The sequence below is a fragment of the Onychomys torridus genome, chromosome 4 (assembly GCF_903995425.1).
Source record: "Onychomys torridus chromosome 4, mOncTor1.1, whole genome shotgun sequence".
Classification (NCBI taxonomy): Eukaryota; Metazoa; Chordata; class Mammalia; order Rodentia; family Cricetidae; genus Onychomys; species Onychomys torridus.
In genome coordinates, this window is record NC_050446.1 from 1,665,392 (window position 1) to 1,686,792 (window position 21,401).

Below are 21,401 nucleotides of genomic sequence, written 5' to 3' on the forward strand. Positions count from 1 at the left end.
AGTGGATATTCTGGTGTGGATCTAACAGTGAGTGTAGACAGTGACAGAAGAGGCCAAGAAGTGGGAATCAGATCATTGGAGATTTATATCCTTAATTATTAACAAGTGCTTACTGAGACATGCAAAGATTTGAGATTTTAAAAAAAAGCAACTCTGTTGTTTCTGAGAACAAATACTATAAGGGGGGAAATTAAAATATGTTGGAACCAATAGTATAGTGCGGATGAAGGATTTTGGTGGTTCAGTCTTAAGGAAGATAGGATTGATCAGATTTTAGACAGCCAGAAGCTAAAGATGAAAGGATTTGTTAATGGAAAAGAGGAGTTTGTTCTGAGCAGTTAGAGGGATGGAGCTTTTGATTTGAGGGAGGAGAAAGAGGAAAAGAGGGAGGGGGAAGGATAGTTGGGATTGGAGGAGTGGTCTCTGTGTATGTTTATAGTTGATTGAAACATTAAACTAGGCATCCAGGCTTCTGTGTTTCTATAACTTTGAGTCTGTAACTTGAGTTGATAGAAATTTAGGAATCTGTAGTGTACTAACGACATCTACATGCTGTGGATATCGCTCTGTGTAAATAAAGTTCTGATTGGCCAGTGGTCAGGCAGGAAGTATAGGCGGGACAAGAGAGAAGAGAATTCTGGGAAGTAGAAGGCTGGAGAGACACTGCCAGCCGCCGCCATGAGAAGCAACATGTAAAGACACTGGTAAGCCACAAGCCATGTGGCAAAGTAGAGATAAGCAGAAATGGGTTAATTTAAGATAGAAAAAGTAGATAACAAGAAGCCTGCCACAGCCATACAGTTTGTAAACAATATAAGTTTCTGTGTGCTTTCTTGGTTGGGTCTGAGTGACTATGGGACTGGCAGGTAAGAGAGATTTGTCCTGACTGGGCCAGGCAGGAAAATTCCAACCACAAATGGCGCCCAACGTGGGGCACGAACCCACGACCCTGAGGTGTAGTTGCTGAGTTCTGAGGTACTCCAACACTTTTAGAGAAAGGGAGACAATGTGTTGGGTCTGGGGTCTTGCAATAAAAGGGGAAAGACTATCAAAGTCTATTAAACCAGAAGCAAACTTTATTCTAGAAAAATTAAAAATAAAATTAAAAAATAAAACACCGTGGGATACAAAAGCTTACCAGCTAGCTGAGACCACAGCCAATGTTGGAATTCTAAGGCTGTGGCAGTTGGAGTGGGGTATGAGTCTCTTTTTATAGTAAAGAGTAAACATGAGACATAGACAAAGGAATTTTTACAATTTTGTAGTTAAACTTTTAGAGACAAATTGTTTTAGGTTTTAACAATTTTCCATTAACAAGGTTTAGAGGGTTTCAGCTAATTGATATTTGTATATCCCTGCAGCTTCTCCTGACATAGCTGGGTTCCCATGGCGGGAATACGAAACAATACAAGGCAGGTTGTCACGTGGAACTCATTAAAAGTGAACTTTGGTTTCTGTAGTTAGTGTGGGGGGGGGGTTATCAAAGAGTAGCTAACCCCAGGGCTGCAAAGGGCAATATTTAGTAAAAGGAAACTAACATTTGGGTTGTTGACAGAACTGCCTATTGTAAAATCATGGTAAAAAAATGATGGCTGTCAGTTTCCATTCCTTAAATTTATAATTTTAGATTTCTATATCCCTGGACCCTCCAAATACAGTAATTTATAAAGTTGGGTGAGAATAGAGAGACTGGTGTCTTGGATGGAAGCCAAGGGAGGTAAAGTGGAGCAAGTAAGGAACACCTGTTGCTGAAATGTCAACTAAGAGAATGAAATCATTTACAGCAATTACAGTATGTAGATTCTAGGAGATTGTGACTAGACCGGTTTTCAGAAGTACTCTGGGGTGGATTTTAGAGGAAAATGGAAGGAGGGGAAAAGAAAAGAAAAAAAGTCAACCAAAAGTGTAAGCCCAAAGAATTGTGCCCTTAAAAGAGGAACATAAAAATGTGTTTGTAGCTCTTCAAAGGCTTGTGAAAATTTCTTTCTAAAGATGGGTGTAGCTATAATGTGGGGCTGCTGATAGGAGGTGATCCAATAGAATGGAGGGAATTATGATATAGATGACAGGAGCTTGTGTGCAGACACAAAGGGATAGGAAATAGTAGGGTTGAAGTTCAGAAGTTTATATTATATAGGAGTGGAGATGGTTCATTCATAATACTAGGAAAGAAGAAAAAATACATGGTATAAAATGCACTAGTATAGGGGCACATTGTATGAAATAGGAAGCAGGGTGACTTGTTAAATGTGAGGAGATAGGAAAAAAGTTTGCATGTTCAAGAGAAGATGTGAAGAAATCAAGAGTAAGAAAGTTGAGCTATACAAGACCCACATAGTAGAAGGGGAGAACCAACTCTTGGCTTTCACATGTATCCTGTGGCATATGCACACCTTCCTTTCCCCCTTTACACAAAGTAAATAAAAATGTAATAAAAAAAAGTGAAAAGTTGAACATTTCAGTTTTCTAAGTAGGATTCTTATTTGCCTCTTAGCTGGGGCAGTCCTTGAACACTGAAGCACATCTAGAGCCTTAGGTTGCTGGTAACTATCAGGGATCTTGTTTTTCCAAATGCCAGGACATCACAATAGGAAACGGCATTTTCTTTAAAAAAAAAAAAAAAAAGTGTGTGTTTTTTGTGTATATGCATGTGTGTGCCTGTGGAGGCCAGAGATGGATGGCCTGGAATTCTCTGGAGCTTACAGGTGGGGGTGAGCTGCCTGATGCAAGTTCAGGGATCTGAATTCCTCATCTTTAAGCTAGTACTTGGGTCTCTCTAGCCACAGATTTAGAATTTTAAATCCCCCCCCCCAGGGTGAAGCACCACCTTTATTTGAGGGAGCTCTTCCTTGTTGAGTCTTTGAAGATTAAAGCTGTTGATAAAAAAGACTTGCTGCTGACACTCTCTTATTTTCAGTTGTCCAAGGTTACTGGTTGTTGGAGCCAAGAGGATTGGATTTAACCAGGGCTGCTATTTTGTCAGGTGAGGAAAGGAATTGCTGATGCAAATTGCAAATGATAGATTGCAAAATTTGAATTAGGTAAAATTAGATAAAAGTGAGGGTCTGAAAAGGAGGAACTGTGAAAAATTGGTAGTCAGGTTAGACTGTAAGTCCTGGCCTGGTGAGGAGTAGTTATCTAAAATAGGAAAGAAAATGAGATCTGTAGAGGACAGGAATATAAAGTAGCAGGCCAGACTTTTAGAACCACTTGTGGTTATTAAAATTCAAGGATTTGTGACAGAAATAGGGTTGAACATCCATCAGTGAATCGCTAAGTATTATCCTGGGGCAGTGAGAAGAGCTTTCAAGACAGGGTTTGTGTAGCTTTCTCTGTAGACCAGGCTGGCCTCCAACTCAGAGATCCACAGGCTTCTGCCTCCCCAGGGCTGGGATTAAAGGTGTGTGCCTTTATCTGCTGAGCCTTCTGTCCCTCCTAACCCCATTTCTCCTTTTTTCCTCTTAAAACCAAATTGACAAAGTGAGGCAAAAGCCATGGGCTGTGACTTAGATTCTTTCAAATGTGCCCAACCTTTTGACTTTGTGACATGATGTCATTTATACACAGTTCATGCTTGAAAAAAAAAAAAACCCTCACAGTTGAGTTATGAAAAAAGTTCACAAAAATTTAATGTTTTAAGTAAGTGTGTTGGACTGTAATTGTAGCTGTCACTGGCTGCATGTGACCCATGTTGGATCTGCCTGTAAGACATGATGTACATGCCTTATATCTGGTTAGTAGTGCGACCTTAATTTTTTATTCTATTCATTTGTAAACAGTGTGAAGTTGAGTGACATTTATGAGTTCATTTATAGCCCCTCCCCAGATCTGTAAACACTTCTTTTATTATGAATTACTGTATATATTGTTACACTGTGAAGTTGTCAGAGGTTCTTGTGTGTACAGAGGAGATGTTCTCTGTGCAAACCTTGACCAAGTCAGGGTTCCTTCAAAACATCAGAAGTTTTCTTGTCAAGTTATTCTTGCTTTTTTTGCTTTTAGTCTTCTTCCTTACTTTTGTTGTCTTAATAGCTTCACCCTTTTACAGAGTAAAGTTTATGGACTTTCAGTTCTTGATATGTTTTTGGTTGTGAACCTAGCTTTTACTTGGTGGACTTACTGAACATAAAGTCTCTGTAGCTACTGGATTCACAGCTACATAATGCTGAAGACTACATGGATTTTATATGGATGTTATAGATGTAGTGAGAAGAACATTTTTTGAGATACCTTTCTAAGAAATGTTTTAGTACTACTTGTGCAAGCTCTTCTTCATATGATATGTGCAATGATCACGCTTTTATTTGAACTTGTCATGTGTGTCTCTGTGTCTGTTTCTGTCAAAATTTCTTTTATTTCAGGGAGATTTTTCGAGACAGTGAGGGAGGTTGGTTCAAAGATAGGAATAGTTATGAATGTAGGTCATAGCAGAGTGCCATTTGAATTCAGTTCTAGGTCTGTGTTTTCTTGTAAATATTAAGTGGTGTTAAATGTCTTTCTTTAAGAGAGCAACTACAACTATAATAATATTAAGAACCTATTACTGACAGTAATACTGAGAAGGTTTTCATATTTGAAGCAAACTTCCCAAAGACTACTGCTTAGATGAAGAAGCAGCTTTTTGTTGTTGTTGTTGCATCTTCTGTAGCTTTCTTACTCTGATAGCTGCATTGTTGAAGCCTGGGATCTGTCTTGATCTAGCCATTGTTTGTTTATATAGCTGGGGCATATTTCACCTACACACTCAGAATCTGTTTATTTTCTTACCTGTAGTAAAATAAAACCTCATGAACTAACATGGGTAGCAGAGTGATTATTAAGGCTCTGGCAGGTAATCCAGGGGAGTGGAGAGTGGATATCCAGGAGTAATGAAGTAATGAAGCCAAACTGTAGTGGGGTTTCAAGTCTGGGGCATGAATATATACAGGTAAGGGAATGCTTGAGTTTATGGTTCCCCCCCCCCCCCACCAAGTCTCTTTAAGGAGTTAAGGCACAGAGCCAGAAGGGTATTCTGAGTTTTAGTCTTAAAAACAAAAGACTAAAAGGATAAACATTATGCCAACATGTACTATGAGCCTAATGGCAGTATTAAGTGGGAAAGTATCATGGTGGATCAGTGGTATTGTTAATATTAAGATGCTCTACTGTAGCATGAACCTTAAAGAGTCTTATTAATAAAATCAAACCTAAGGCCAGTTATTGGGGTGAATGCTGGAAAGTCAGAGAAGCAGAACAAGCCACAGCTGTCTCACCTCGCCAGTTCCTCAGCTGGTCTTGTTTCTTCAGACTGGAAGCTTCTGAGTCCTCCTCCACATGAATCTCAGCTGAACTGTGCTGCTCCAAAGCCTGAATGCTTATCCAGCCAAATGCTTAGTTAAGCTCTGGTCTTCATGCCTTATATATCTTTCTCTTTCTGCTGACACTCCCTGGGATTAAAGGCGAGAGTCTCCATGCTGGCTGTATCCTTGAACACAAAGAGACCCGCCTAGCTCTGCCTCCCAAGTGCTGGGATTAAAGGCGTGCACCATCACCGCCCAATTTCTGCTATGGCTTGCTCTGAGCCATTTTCTGGCCACCATTTCTGGCTCTGTTCTAGTGGCTGTCTGTTCTCTGACCCAGATAAATTTATTAGGGTGCACAATTTTGTGGGGAACACAATACCACCACACTCTACTCATTGAATTTTCATGTAGGTCTGACAAGTATCAGTTTTTTTTATTGTAAATCTGGTTATTTGAAGCATTGTTGCCACCTATAGCAGTATAGGTGGTGACTCTTTAGTGAGAGTCTGTCTGCCTTTGCAAATACATTTGTCAAGGAGGGCTAGGTATTCAGTTACCATACTGTTCCAGGATGGTTGTTTTTTCTGCCCATATCCCTTAGACTTTTGGACCTATGCCAGTTTTGTTTGAGATAACGTAATTATTTAGAGGGGAAAAAGTGTCTCAAGAGATGATATAGTTGTTAAGAACAAATAGTGTTCTTCCAGAAGACCTGTGTTCAATTTCTAGCATCCATGTATATACTCGTTTTTTTTGACCACCAACGAGCTCCCAAATCATGACAGGGTGACTTAGTAGTTATGAATGCTGTGCTTAGCTTAGGATCCTTTCTGGCTAGGTCTTTTAACTTAAATTAACTTGTTTCTCTTTATCTACTTTTTGCTTCAGGGCTTTCTACCTTTCTTCCTTCTGTATATCTTAACTTTCACTGCTTCTAGTACCTGGCTGGAGGCTGCCTGGCTTCTTGCCTCAGGAATATCCCTTTCTTTCTTTGTTCTTTTCAAGCCTAGTTTTTTCCTTCTGTTTATTCTCTGTGCCTGTCAGCCCTGCCTATCTTTTCTCTGCCTGGCTATTGTACATTTAGCTTTTTATTACACCGAATCAGGTACCTTATGAAGGCAAGGTAAAACAAACATGCAACACACATCTTTACATTGGTAACAGGCAGCAGATACAAATGTAACACACCTTCTTTATCCAGTTAAAGTAATGTTCTGCAACATAAACAAATGTAACACATCTTTACATAGTTAAATATTCTATAGCACATGGCTTGGAACTACTTATAATTCCAGCTCCAAGGGATCCAACATTATCTTCTGGCTTCCTTGAGCACCTACATAAACACAGAGATACAAACACGCATAAATATAAGTAAATAATAAAAGAAATAAGGCAAATTTTGTCAGTAAAGTTTGTTTCTTTGAAATCAACATGGATTATGTTTATGGGCTCCACTTTTAGATTTGAAACTAATTGTAGACAAGTTGAAAAGGTGTTTTTCTTTTTTCTTGCAGGTGTAATCCAGAGAACAATTTTCAAACATCTTTGCTCATATTTGACACTGAGCAGCCAGGGTATTCAGGCATATGAGGAGGTATTGTCACACAAAACAGTGTCTAGTGAAGACGACAAGAAAGAGAGAGAAGGAACGGAAAAAGAAACTAAAATACCATAGGAAACCATGGTGAGTGATGACTGGTATTTCTTTCATTTTTTTTTAGTTATGGAAGATTGTATAGTGTAAAATTGGGAATGTTAACAGTAAAGGTAGTTAGTGAGCAGTTGTCTTGTTTCAGTGCCTGAGATAAATATGGTTACTATACCTTTTTAACGTGGTGTGTGTGTATGGTCAGAGGACAGCTTAAAAGAAGTTGATCACTCCCTTCTACTATGTGGGTCCCATGGATCAAACTCAGGTTGTCAGACTTTTTTAATCATTGGAAAAGATTAGAGGGAGCTGGGGAGGTGGCTCAGAGGTTAAGAGCATTTTCTGCAGTGAACCTCGATTGGATTCTCAGTAAGCATGTGGTGTCTGACAACCATTTCTAACTCTGGTTCTGGAGGATCCAGTGCCCTCTTCTGGCTTCTTTGGGTACTGCATGTGTGTAATGAACAGTCATACGTGCTGTGTGGCAAAGCATCCACACACATAAAATTAATAATAAACAAATCTTAAAAATATGATTAGAAACCACATTTTAGAGCCCAAGCTACTGTATGCCATAACTCACTAAATACAAAGAGTAGGAATGTTTATAAATAGTATTTTATAATAACTGGCATTAACAAATCACTATAGCTCAGTAACCTTGAACTTTAAATAATTTCTATCTAGACTTTTACATGAAGTCCAGATTTCTTTCTCATGAAAATTATATATATATTATATATAATTTTATATATAAAATAACTTGTACACATGAATGGTGGAGGAGTTTCTAAAACATGAATGTTTTAACTCCAAAGGTACCTTTTTTACATGCTTTTAGAATAATAGAATTGATTGTTCGATATACTAAGGAGTGTTAGAGTGAATGTCAAGGAAGCTTGTTTTTTGTGAGAGGTCAGACTTTGAATTCATGGTGTTAGATGAAGTAATTATCTCTGGTGTCTTGGACTTAATTTTTTTTTTTTTGTTTCGAGACAGAGATTCTCTGTGTAGCTTGAAGCCTGTCCTGGAACTTGGTCTGTAGACCAGGCGGGCCTCGGACTCACAGAGATCTGCCTGCCTCTGCCTCTTGAGTGCTGGGATTAAAGGCTGGTCTTTTTAAATTATATTTTTGTGTATTGTGTCTGTGTGTGTGTGTGTGTGTGTGTGTGTGTGTGTAAGTGTGTAAGTGTGTAAGAGAGGTTTTTTAGATTTATTTATTTATTATGTACACAGAAGAGGGCGTCAGATGGTTGTGAGCCACCATGTTGGTGCTGGGAATTGAACTCAGAACCTCTGGAAGAGCAGTCAGTGCTCTTAACCTCTGAGCCATCTCTTCAGCCCCATATAAGAGGTTTTAAAAGACTTAAGTTAGGAGAAAAAGCATAAACTAATAATTACCAGTGTATTTTGAAATATATTGTTTAGCAAGTACGGTAGTATTTCTTTAAATGTTAATTTTGCTTTAAAAAAAAAAGTATTTTGCCAAGGTCTAAAAATGTGTAATATGCTTTTATGGAGAAGAAATTATGTAATATTTCAGAATGGTGAGGGAAAAATGTTAACTTGGGATTTTCCCTATTAGGTTTTTTTTTTTTTTTTTTAATAAATACAGAAAAAACAGTGTGACTTGTGTTGCTTCCCTTGTGAATTACCTGCTTCTAACAGAATTTAGTTTTGCTTTACTTGTAATCTTTATAGTCCTATGACTTAATGCCATAAATAATATATATACATACACACATAAAACTTTCTTTTGTAGTTTTTATTTTATTTTTTAAATTTTAGTGTAGATGATTGATGTTGAAATTTTGTGTTTTAATTAATTTGATTCATCATTTTTTTATTGCTGCTTCTGAGTTTTAAGATTTGAACAATCATTTTTCTATTTTATAGTTCTTGTGATCTAATTATCTTAATACTTAAATATGTTTATCTGGAGCTTATTGGAATAAATCTCTTGTGATTTTGATTGTGAATGCAATGCATGTGTTAATTAGCTGGGGAAGTTGATTGCTTTGGAATTCATGTTTTCCCCATTATGAAATTTGGATTGCTTCTTGTTTAAAGGTTTGCACCAAAGATTTGATGACAGATACTAAACATTACCGAAGGGGTTTCCATATTCACATTATAAATTTGTATCTTCTATTGTTACTGTATTATGCAGTCTTAATTAAAGGTCTGAGAATGTCTAGCACTTTGGGGGTGGCTAGGAGTCATGTGTGAATCACCATCATTCATTTTTAGATATTCTTTTTCCTTCCCTGAGACAGGGTTTCTCTGTGTAGCCCTGGCTATCCTGGAACTCACCCTTTAGATCAGGCTGGCCTCAAACTCAGAGATCTGCCTGCCTCTGCCTCCTGAGTGCTGGGGTTAAAGACGTGCCGCCACCACCACTACCACCACCACCACCACCACCACCACCACCACCACCACCACCACAGAGTTTCTAGAGACTCTTGAGGCTACAATCTCATGTGGTATTTAATATGGATGATGTGTTTTTTTTTTTTAAATTTGTGGTAGGGGTAATCAGAAAGCACAGGTTCAGCCAAAAGACATAGTGCATACAGTGCTTAGTGTGACTGATTTGAACCCTATCATCATGAGTGAAATAACTCCTATTTTGGGGTATGGTTTAATAAAATAGGACTTTACTTTTCATTCATGAGCATATTTTTATTAACTGCTTTACAATGGTTGGTGCTATGTTGACTTAGAACACTTATGTTATTCTTTCAAGGTGACATTCCTTTTGTAAAAGTTTTTTTCTCCCCCTTCTGACAGAGATCTATTAGATCTTTTGCCAATGATGATCGCCATGTCATGGTGAAGCATTCAACAATCTATCCATCTCCGGAGGAACTTGAAGCTGTTCAAAATATGGTGTCTACTGTTGAATGTGCTCTTAAACATGTCTCAGACTGGTTGGATGAAACAAATAAAGGCACAAAAACTGAGGGGGAGACAGAAGTAAAGAAAGATGAGGCTGTGGAAAACTATTCCAAGTGAGTGTTGAATAGCATTTATCAAGCTGTGCCCAGAAGAAATTTGTGGGTCTTGTTGAATTGGTGATGTGCTTGCTGTTCTTTGAATTTTGTTATATGTGACATAACCAGGGAAGTCAATGTTTCATGGCATTTTTTTCTGAGTTACATTCTATAGGAAACCCATGAGTAGATGAGAAAAGAAGATGTTGCTCCAGGACCTCTTTTGAGAGGACACCCATGTTTGAAGGTTATGACAGGTCATTTGCTGTGTTGTTTTAGCTTCCTAAGTTCTAGAATAAATAGTAATATTTTCTATTTCAAGAAAGTAATAAAATTACCATTTCTAGCTGGGAATGGTGGTGCATGCCTTTAGTCCATGCACTCTAGAGGGAGAGGCAGCTGGATCTCTGTGAGTTTGAATCCAGCCTGGTTTACACAGTGAGTTCCAGGACAGCCAGGGCTACATAGTGAGAACCTGTCTCAAAATAAAACAAAGCAAAAAATACTATTTGTGTCATACATTTTGAAATCATGGTCTAGAAGAATATAGGAAAATATATTAGCAGCATTAACTACCTTTACCTTGTTAATTCACAGAACATATCAATATCTTTGTTGCACATTGTTTCATAATGTTAATGTTCGTTTGTATATTTGTAGAAGGAAGGACTAGTGGAAGCCTGGCCTTCTAACAGTTCCGTGAGAAGTGTTGTAAGGTAGCAATAGTAGCCATCCATAAGAGGAAACCACAGTGCTGCCTGCAGTCAGATCATGAGAGTCTATGTCATGTCAGTTTGGAGCACTGTTACTGTGATTAGAGTAAGTCTCTAACTACTCTGGAAAATGAAGTTTATTTGATTGGTTATACCACAGTTATAGTTTAAAAACATTACTTTAGTCTTGGCTTATGTAAATGGAAAGTAAAGGTTTCAGAATTTCCCTCCAGCTTTCAGTTCTGTTTACATCACTGTGGTAAGTAGACAAGGAAGAGTAGGAGAAAATTGGTGAAATGGAGCCTTTTCCTCTTCATTTCAAAGATAAGCAGTGAGCTTAATGCTGAAGAACATGGCAACTGCTGTTACATGTAACTGTACACGTGTGTACAGTTTGGAATGTGTCTCAGTTTGTAGGTTCTTGTCACAAATCCAGTTTTTCTCAAATAAGATGCTTTAAAATGGTAACCCTTTAATTTGGGGCTCATGTTAATTAATAGTATTTTCCAATGATTGGATTACTACGGACCTATATACTTATACTTGGCTCTCTGTATATATTATAGTTAAGTCATTAATGGTTTCCAGATTTAAATTGTAGCATTTATACTGCTTTTTCAAAATTTTGAAAAATTAGGGCTTTATACACATTTTATAACATGCCTTTTCCTACTTTTTATTATTTTTGAGTGTATATTTCATTGAAGTTTGTACCTTTTAAATTCATCTTCTAATTTTTTTTTTTGGGGGATTGACATAGTTTTAGAAAGCATGCAAACATTTTGCTTGTTTAGATGAAGTTTCTATGCTTTAATTAAATGGTTTTAATAGAATATGTGCTCCACACTTTCATTCAGTCTTTAAAATACAGCTTTATGTTTGGACACTTCTTTTTGTTTGTGTAAAGCCTTTGCATTTGTGGAAAAATCCCAGGTTGAGTGCTTATCTGTGATTTCTTGGTGGGACTCAAGAGGCACAGAGAAGATCTGTGAATCAAGGGCTGATATGTCTTTAGGTTTAGAGCTGTGTTCCATGTCCACCCCCGTATTTGGGCTCCTGATCTATAAGTGTTACAAAGAGCATGAAAATCAGTGAGGCCGGGCAGAATTTTGTTAAGCACAGTCTAGTGTCAGGCACAGCTGCTGTCTGTGATTTTCCTTGAATCTATTTGTTTACCTTTTTACAGTCTGACTCCAGGGGCGCTAGATCACACAGATTTACATGACTAGCAATGTTAGAACTATTTTCTCAGTTCTAACTGATTTATTGTATTGGTTTGCTTGTTATCCAGTAACTGTTCAATTTAAATTCATTATTGAAGTTCAGGACTTTTGAATTAGGGATTAATTTTTTTGCTCAACCATGCTGTCTTCTACATGTGGGATGTAAGATCAAATTTATGACTATAATTTAGAATTTAATAAGTGAGCCAACAATGGCTACTTACATTTACTGTGTACTACTTATTAGTCCAGATCATTTTTCATATTATCTTTCAATAAACCAACTAGTCTGTTACTATTGTTTCTCTTTTTTATGCTGACATTTTACTTATTAAATTTCCACCATTTTATATCTGCTCATGAAGAGAGTTAACTCAAAGACATTAATGAATTTTAACTTGAAGATTACTCTGCATAGTATGTGTGTGTTGGCAAAAGTAGTCTCTGCCTTCCAGATTCCTTCCCCCTTGCTTCCTGTTTCCTTTACTTAGGAGTGGACTTGAGCAGTCAAGGCAAATACTGTACCATTGAGCTATATCTCATCCATTTTTTCTTCATATCTGTGCTTCTGTTTCCTCTAGATAATAGTTTCCTCTATTACAGAGGAGGGAGAGATAAAATGTTGTTGTTTCTGGTAATCAGAAAAAGCTTTAAATCCAGCAGTTGGGAGGCAGAGGCAGGTGGATCTCTGAATTTGCAGCTAGCCTGATCTATAGGGCCAGTTCAGTTCCAGGACAGCCAGGGCTACACAGAGAAAGCCTGTCTTAAAAGAAAGGGGTAGGGAGAGACAAGGGGGGAAAAAAAGGACTTTTGTTTTGTTTTTTGAGACAGGTTTTCTCTGTGTAGCTTTGTGCCTTTTTCCTGGAACTCAACTCTGTAGCCCAGGCTGGCCTTGAACTCACAGAGATCCACCTGGCTCTGCCTCCCCAAGTGCTGGGATTACAGGCGTGTGCCACCACTGCCCGGCAAAAAAGGACTTTATTAAGGAGGTAGTATTTGGAAATAGCTCAGAGGATCTGGCAGGGTTTTGGTAACAGTGAAGGCAAAAGCAAAAATTTTAGCAAAGGTTTAGATGTGAAATAGCCGTAGGGATCTGTTTAAGAAACATTTAAGAAAGTAAGTTACTGAGGTTTTAATGTATGTTGAGCCTCTGACAAAGTTCCTTGCTTACATTGAAGTGTATGAGAACTGCTATATGAGAAAAGGTTTAGTCTTGTTTTATGGAGAAGGAAGCAGGCTCAAAGAAGTCATGTATGTGTAATTAATTCATCTCCTCTTCCTATATAATATTAGAGGGACCAGCCTTAATATTAATACTTCCCAGGGGCTCAGGAGAGAAACTATGAATGGCGAGGACTGTTTTTGGGAAATAGAATCTCAGCACGCCGAGCTCTATAGTCCACTTGCTTTAATTCCTCTGGCATAACATCCTATTTATGTAGCTTCAGTTCTGTTCTCGTGCCTAGCTCCTTTCTTGCCTGATTTCTCTCTATATTTATCTACTGCTCCCTCTAAGTTTTATCTTTTTTTTTTATTTTTATTTTTTGGTTTTTTGAGACAAGGTTTCTCTGTGTAGCTTTGTGCCTTTCCTGGAACTCACTTGGTAGCCTAGGCTGGCCTTGAACTCACAGAGATCCGCCTGGCTCTGCCTCCTGAATGGGATTGAAGGTGTGCGCCACCACAGCCGGCCCTTCTATCTTAATTCTCTCATCTTAATTCTGCCTCATCTAGGTCCTTTTCATCTTGTTCTTACCCAGCTAGTACTTCCCCATCTGACTCTTCCTCATCTTCCATCTTGTCCACACATTCTCTCTGGTCTAAGTCCTCCTTATCTCTCTCCGTTCTCCGTTTCCAAGTTCTCCACGTTCCTCCTAAGTCTCCCAGGAATCCAGTTATAAACCCAAGCAATAGCAATTCCCTCATCGAGCAAGGTCACCAGGCTTGAATTCTAAGGTGTCATAAAGACAGGTAAGAATTTTCCTCAGGCTGTGACCACCAGGCTTTCTTTTATAATCCAAAATGGGAGTGGTAAAAGAGGAGGTCAACTGAGTGCTAATGACCAGTTAGTATATCAAAAAGGGGATCTCTGTGCTCAGTCTACATTCCTAGAAGTGGTTAGGTAAGAAGTTAGGGGTCTGTTAGTAAGGTTGTATAAGAAAGGGGGGTCTCACCCTAAATTGCACAAGAAATAAAGCTATCTGCCTGACCTAGGAGACAGTTGTAGTTTCCTATGGCCTTGGATGCTTGATAGTCATTTTAGACAAATATACTGTTAGGAGTTCTTTGGAAGCACACAAGAAAATCATTTTAGGAGCCAGCTAATTTCTCTCTCTCTATATATATATGCTAAAATATCACCAAGACTTCTTAAGCCATAGCTTGACCTTTGCAGAAGTCCTTGACTTTTCCAAGTAGTAGCTTTTGTGATAGTAGTTGAATTTTATTATGATATCCTGAGGCATGTAGCACCCTCTCACACAGTAATAGAGCCAAGCTGCAAACCAGGAAGCCAGGAAGTCTTCTAGACTGCCCACTACTGTGTTGAATGTCCAAATGTTCATAGGGACATGAAGGAAAATAAATGGGATGTCATCCAAAAGAGCAGTTTTGGGAGGTTATGTAGTAGTCTACATGGAATAGATCAGATGTGCTAGAGGTAAGGCTGGTAAGAAAGGAGTTATTGAAATAGTCTAGTTGAGAACTTGAACAGACTAGTTTGAAGGCAAGATTTTTGAGTATGATTATGCAGACGGGACTGTACACATTAGGGAGTCAGAGAGGGTGAGGCAGTAGAGTAAGAACAATCCAAGACGACTGGCAGAGTCTTAACAGTTGCTTGCACTTCTCTCCATCTCAGCTCGCACTGTTTGTCTATTGAATCTCCCGATGGCTTAGGCACTGAGTAGCTAGTGAATCTTTAACTTCCTGTCTACTTTGCACCACAATATACTCTCTTAATTTCATTCTCAACTTCACTTATTTCTGAATAAGTGGTGATTCCTTGCTTCTAAACCGCACCCCTCTAGTCTAGCCAAATCAAACCAAGCTTGCCATCTCTAATTGTAACTGTTTGTTTGAGAAGCAACCACAGAATGTAAAGTGCCTGAGTGTTATGGTCAGCTCTCCTGAGTTTAAATTCAGGCATTGGCATATTACTTTAAAAAAAATAAGTTTATTTATAATGTGTGTTGAGGTAGTGTTGTGGTGTGTGTATGTGCATGTGTGAGTACATGGCGTGTGTGCTTCACATTGTTGGGGCCACAGATTGATATTGGGTTTTCTTTCTCTCTGTCTCTCTCTTTCTCCTACATTCTTAAAAATGTTTTAAAACGTCTTTCTCTAGTCACCAACCACCAGGGAATGTTCCCATATCTGCTTCCCCAGTGTGGGAACTTTTTTTGTGGGTGCTGGGGATTAGATTTCAGGTCATCCTGATGTATGGCAAGCACTTCACCCACTGAGCCATTTCCCCTTTATCCATTTCCTCTTTCTCATAGGTTCTTTAGTTTATTGCTGAAAATTACAGAAGTTTAAAAAACAACAATTGAAAAAATGTTGGAGGGGTTTCAGTATTCTTGGGATTCTTGAGTAAGAGATGTCATAATGAATTAAAATACCTATAGTGTGACATGTGATCCTTGTTCAGTCTTTAGGGAAAAGTAACTTTAAGTGTGAGAGCCTTAAATCTGAGGTTTAATTTGTAGATTTTTGGATGTCTGGGTGTACATAATAGTTTATTTATGTAGATATTCAGGAAGCCAAGTCATGATTAATTGTAGCTTGAGAAATAGGTTATAGAAATAATAATACAGGCTTTTTATTGGTAGGGATCAAGGTGGCCGGACATTGTGTGGTGTAATGAGGATTGGCTTGGTTGCAAAAGGCTTGCTGATTAAGGATGATATGGACTTGGAGCTGGTTTTAATGTGCAAAGACAAACCCACGGAAACCCTGCTAAATACAGTCAAAGATAACCTTCCCATTCAGATTCAGGTAAGTACTTTTTAACTACATTTGAGAATTTGTAAAAGGTTGAGAAACAGTGATTTTTAATTTTTTTTTTTTTCCTGAGACAGAGTTTCTCTGTGTAGCTTTGTGCCTTCCTTAGAACTTGCTTTGTAGACCAGGCTGACCTTGAACTCACAGAGATCAATCAGCCTGCCTCTGTCTCCTGAGTACTGGGATTAAAGGCGTGTGCCACCACCGCCCGGCTGAGAAACAGTGATCTTGATGACTATTAATAAGAATTGGTAAGTCAGGTATAAAGATAGCTATAAAAAAAAGAATGCCAGCATGATTTGGTCAGTGAGGAACTCAAATTTAAAGCACATTTCTGGTGACTTATACTCAGGATATATTTACCAAAATAAGGACATTAATATACAGTCATTTTTTGATTTTTTGAGACAAGATTTGTAGACCAGGCTGGCTTCAAACTCACAGAGATCCACCTGCCTCTGCCTCCCAAGTGCTGGATTAAAGGTGTGTGTCACCACCGCGTGGCCAATATACAGTCTTAAACCTTTCAGGCATATCTTGCTGAGACTCTTCATCTCCCCACCCCCAGACTGTGTATGTCTCTGAGTATTATAAAACTCTTTTGGAGCTGGGTGGTGGTGGCACACGCCTTTAATCCCAGCACGCAAGGAGGTGGAGGCAGGTGGATCTCTGTGAGTTCCAGGAAAGGCGCAAAGCTACACAGAGAAACCCTGTCTCGAAAAACCAAAAACCAAAAACCAACAAACCAAAAACCAACAAACAAAAAACCTCTTGGAAAAGTTGGTGAGATACAACAAAAAAGGTCCAGTCCAGTCTGTGGAGGCAGAGGCAGGTGGATCTCTATGTTTGAGGACAACCTGGTCTACAGAGTGAGTTCCAGGACAGCTAGGGATTCATAGAGAAACCCTGTCTTGGGAGGTGGGGGGTGGGGTCCAAACAACTGTAGATAATTTCATAATGATACTTTAAAAGTTATTTTGAATTTAAAAATGATTTGAAGATTTGTAGGCTGGAGAGATAGATGTCTCAGAGGTTAAGAGCACAGAGTGAGTGCTCTTCCAGAGGTGTTCAGTTCCAGCAATCTACATGGTGTCTCACCAACCATCTGTTATGAGATCTGGTGCCCTCTTCTGGCTTTCAGATGTACATGCAGGCAAAGCACATAAATAGATATTTTTTTTTTTTTTAAGATTTATTTATTATGTATACAGCATATATCCCTACAGGATAGAAGAGGGCACTAGATCTCATTACAGATGGTTGTAAGCAACCATGTGGGTGCTGGGAATTGAACTCAGGACCTCTGGAAGAGTAGTCAGTGCTCTTAACCACTGAGCCATCTCTCCAGCCCATAAATAGATTTTTTTTTTGGGGGGGGAGCTGAGGATCGAACCCAGGGCCTTACACTTGCTAGGCAAGCACTCTACCATTGAGCTAAATCTCCAACCCTAAATAAATAGATCTTAAAAAATGTTTAAAAAGTGGAAGCTTTGGTTAAAATTCTTAATTTATTATTATTGTTTTGTGCGTGTATTTGTTCATATGTGTGTACATATGTGAAGCTGGAGGACAACTTTGTGGGGCCAGTTCCCTCCTGCTTTTGTGTGGATTCTGGGGACTGAATTCAGGCTATCAAGTTAGCATGCTTTGATAGCCTTTGACTGTTGAACCCTCTTGCAGGTCCTAAGAACTAGTTAATTTAAAGTCATTCATTTGTTAAGTTAATGGAAAGTCATTCACTATTTCTAGTTGGTTTCCAAATTGTTTTCATATTGGGTTGGGCTTAGAAAGTTCTAATGCTGGCCTGTTCTTGTGTTCTGGCTACCTTAAGACCTACTTTGCCACCTATTCCAGAGATGTGTTCAACACTGATTAGGAAGTTGAGATTGTCTTTCATTTCAATTATGTGTTACCTGTAATCTATTGAATTGTAGCTTCTTGGTAATTTAGGCTGAATTCATATCTGTGTCACAGAAATAGATGCCAGCCCTTAAGTCTAAACTTTTGAGTTGGTCAAAGCTCATGTCCCCCATGCTTGCCTGCTTGCTTGCTTCATTCATTAATTCTTGAAGAATGATGTATTATTAAAGACTTTTATTTTATGTGTATGAGTGTTTTCCCTGTGTGTATGGGTGCCCAGAAGACATCATTGGATCCCCTGGAACTGAAATTAACACCAGGTGTGAACTGACATGTTGGTGCTGGGAACTGAGCCTGGGTCTTCTGAAAGAACAGCCAGTGCTCTAAACCACTGAGACGTCTCTCTAGCCCTCTTTTGTTTCTTTTTAAATTTGTATTTCTTTTAAATGAGGCTGATGCCTTAAAAAAAAAAAAAAAAAAACAGTGGTTTTTAAAATTTTATTTATTTATTTATTTATTTATTTATTTATTAAATTTTTTTCGTTTTACATACCAACCCCAGTTGCCCCTCCCTTCCCTTCTCCTGCCTCCTCACCTCCTTCCCACTCTGCCCCCATCCACTCCTCAGAGTGGGTAAGGCTTCCCATGGTAGTCAACAAAGTCTGGCATACCAAGTTGAAGGAGAGCCTAGCTCCTCCCCATTGTATTAAGGCTGAGCAAGGTATCCCACCACAGGGAATGGGCTCCAAAAAGCCAGTTCATGCACCTGGGATAAGTCCTGGTCCTGCTGCCAGGGACCCCACAAACAGTTCAAGCCACACATTCAGCGGGCCTAGTTTGGTCCCATGTAGGTTCCCGAGCTGTCAGTCCAGAGTTCCAACTAGCACCAGTTAGCTGTCTCTGTCCCCCTTCTTCTCTCTCTCTCTTTTTTTTTTGAATGCCAAATGCCGTTTTTTGAAGGAGGAAGGAGGTCTTAAATACAGGCTTACAGAACAATGGGAGAACCCCGGAGGGCAGAAGTTCGTTTCTGATGGTTGTTTTTGTTTTGTTTTTTTTTTTTTTTTTGAGTTGACAATCGAACCCCGGGCCTTGTGCTTGCTAGGTAAGCGCTCCACCACAGAGCTAAATCCCCAACCCCACTTCTGATGTTTTACAATCTTGCATCTAAGCTCTTAATGCCCAATATGCTGGATACACAGACAAGAAACATCCCTTAAGCATTCAGGAGAGTGGAATCTCCAGGGAATTAGCATAGGGAGGATATCAAGGTCAAAGGCAGCAAGCAAGGCAACAATTACCCAAAACGGGGGCCAGGGACCTACAGGTCCCCCCCTTTTACTAAAAAATGAGCTTCTGACTTAGGTTGCATGGGATGTCAGCAGGTTACCTTACCCGTCATGGAGACACCTGTCCAGGCCACACAGGTGTTCTGTATTAGGTTGATGAACACCTCCCAGGCATTACCTGTCTCTGAATACAATCGTGTGAGAGCTGCAGAGTTAACTGTTGCCAGAGGTCTCTAATAGGCGCTGGGCTAGCAACCTGTGTGTTCCACACAGAAAAGACCAACAGAAGTCTTAACACATCCATAGCCTGTAGGCTAAAGGCAATTGAGCCATTCCCTTCCTTAATGAGCCTTTCTGCAAATTGGAGTCCTTGTAAGATGGTATCCCGAGAACAAATGGAACTTGAGTTTGTAAATGTATAATTTTCAAAGCCAATTGAAATGTATATAACTATTGACTTAAATTTGTCATGTCCAATAGAATGAAAGATTAATTAACTGTGGTAGCTACTTTTACTGCCAGGGTCTCCACTGTGCTAGCTGTAGTAACCCATTATGAAATGGCAATCACAGAAACAGTAGTAGCGGTGGTTGTTACTCTTATAACAGCAACAACGGCAACAGTGATGTCAGATTCTTTTCTGGAGAATTCTTTTTTGGTTTTCAAGACAGTTTGTAACATGAATCTTAAAAGGTCTGATTAATAAAAACAAACCCGAAGCCAGGTGTTAGGGTGAACGCTTAAAGACCAGAGACAGAACAGGCCACAGCTAACCTCACCTCGCCAACTTCTTAGTTGATCCTGTTTCCTCAAACTGGAAGCCTCTAAGTCCTCAATCCAGAATGAATCTCAGCTGAACTGCTGCTAAAAGCCTACAAGCTTAACCAGGCTCTAGTTCCTGGCCTTCACGCCTTATATACCTTTCTGCTTCCCACCATCGCTTCCTGGGATTAAAGGTGTGTGTCACCATGCCTGGCTGTTTCCAGTGTGGCTTTGAACTCAAAGAGATCTGGATGGATCTCTGCCTCACGAATGCTAGGATTAAAGGTTCGTGTGCCACAATTTTCTGGCCTCTATATCTAGTGGCTGTTCTGTTCTCTGACCCCAGATAAGTTTATTAGGGTATACAATATATTGGGCACACAATATCATCACAAGGGTTTCTTTGTGAAACAGTCCTGGCTATCCTGGAATTCACTCTGTAGACCAGGCTGGCCTCAAACCCACAGAGACCCATCTGCCTCTGCTTCCTGAGTGCTGGGATTAAGTGTGTGCCACCACTGCCCATCTTAATTTGCAAGTTTTAAAAAAATTAACAATAGAAAAATCAGTGTATATTCATTGTACAAAATATTTGATTTTATTGGGTGATTCTGATACATATGGACTGTGTACTTTGATCCTATTCACCCATTTGTTTCCTCCTTTTGCTGTTCTCCTTCTACTTGCCCCTTCCCAAATGTCTTCCCTTTGCTTTCAAACAAACAAACAAGCAAGCAAACAAACAAACAAACAAACAAACTCTTCCCCTGACTATTTGCTTGCTGTGGAAGTACAAGAGTTAGTTCTCTCTACAGTGTAGATTCTGAGGATGGAATTTAGGTCATCAGCCTTTGGGAGCAAGCATCTTTCGCCACTAGAGCTAGCTGTCTTGCTACCCTGCTTTCCCCTTTTTAAAGTCTAGGTTCTCATAAGAAAGAAAACATAAAAGTGGGGTCTGGAGAACTAGCTCAGTGGTTAAAAGCACTTGCTATTTTGCAGAGGACACAGATTCAATTCCCAGCCCTCACAAAGGTAGCTCACAGCTATTCAGGGTATCTGATGTCCTCTTCTGGCTTTCATGGGCACTGCACAGGTGGTGGACTAACATACACATAAGAAAATATTCATACACATTAAATGAAAATAAATAAAACTTTAAAAAATAAGAGACTGCACATACTATTTGTCTTTGAGACTCTGGCTTATTTTGCCCACATGATGCTTTCTGGTTCCATCCTTGTTCTTGCAAATGTTATAGTTTAACTTAGTATTTGTTGAGTAATATTCTATTGTGTAAAAGGGGCCTTTCCCCCTAGTTATGTAATTTGTTTATAGTTTATTACTGGGTCACTTTCTCTATATTGTACATGTACATAGTAACTGAATTTCAAAACTTTTTTTTTTTTTTTAATGCCTCTGTTGATCAAGTTCTGACTTTAAAGGCTTTTGGGACACTATTTTATTGTTTTAAGTCTGAAAATACACTTTCCTAAATAAGACTATATTTGGCTTTTTATTTTTAATTTTGGTGGAACAGTGTTTTTCTTCTTTTAATAATTTATTTACTTTTATTTGCACTGATAATTTGCCTGCATGTATGTCTGTGTGAGGGTGTTAGATCTTGCAGTTACA

At 39.0% G+C, this 21,401-nt stretch overlaps 1 protein-coding gene across 5 annotated transcripts in view; it reads left to right on the forward strand.

The window, feature by feature from the left end:
• The window catches only part of LOC118583174 (spermatid perinuclear RNA binding protein), a 141,789-nt gene that overhangs the window by 40,862 nt on the left and 79,526 nt on the right, over positions 1-21,401 (forward strand). For 3 of the 5 annotated variants that reach the window (XM_036186552.1, XM_036186556.1, XM_036186555.1), the window contains exons 2-4: positions 6,800-6,969; positions 9,724-9,944; positions 15,690-15,855. In XM_036186552.1, the coding sequence (XP_036042445.1) occupies positions 6,967-6,969; positions 9,724-9,944; positions 15,690-15,855 (390 nt within the window). In that variant the 5' untranslated portion in view covers positions 6,800-6,966. Of the gene's footprint in view, positions 1-2,917; positions 2,984-6,799; positions 6,970-9,723; positions 9,945-15,689; positions 15,856-21,401 lie in introns of all 5 variants that reach the window. The other 2 variants (XM_036186554.1, XM_036186553.1) reach the window with 1 other exon arrangement.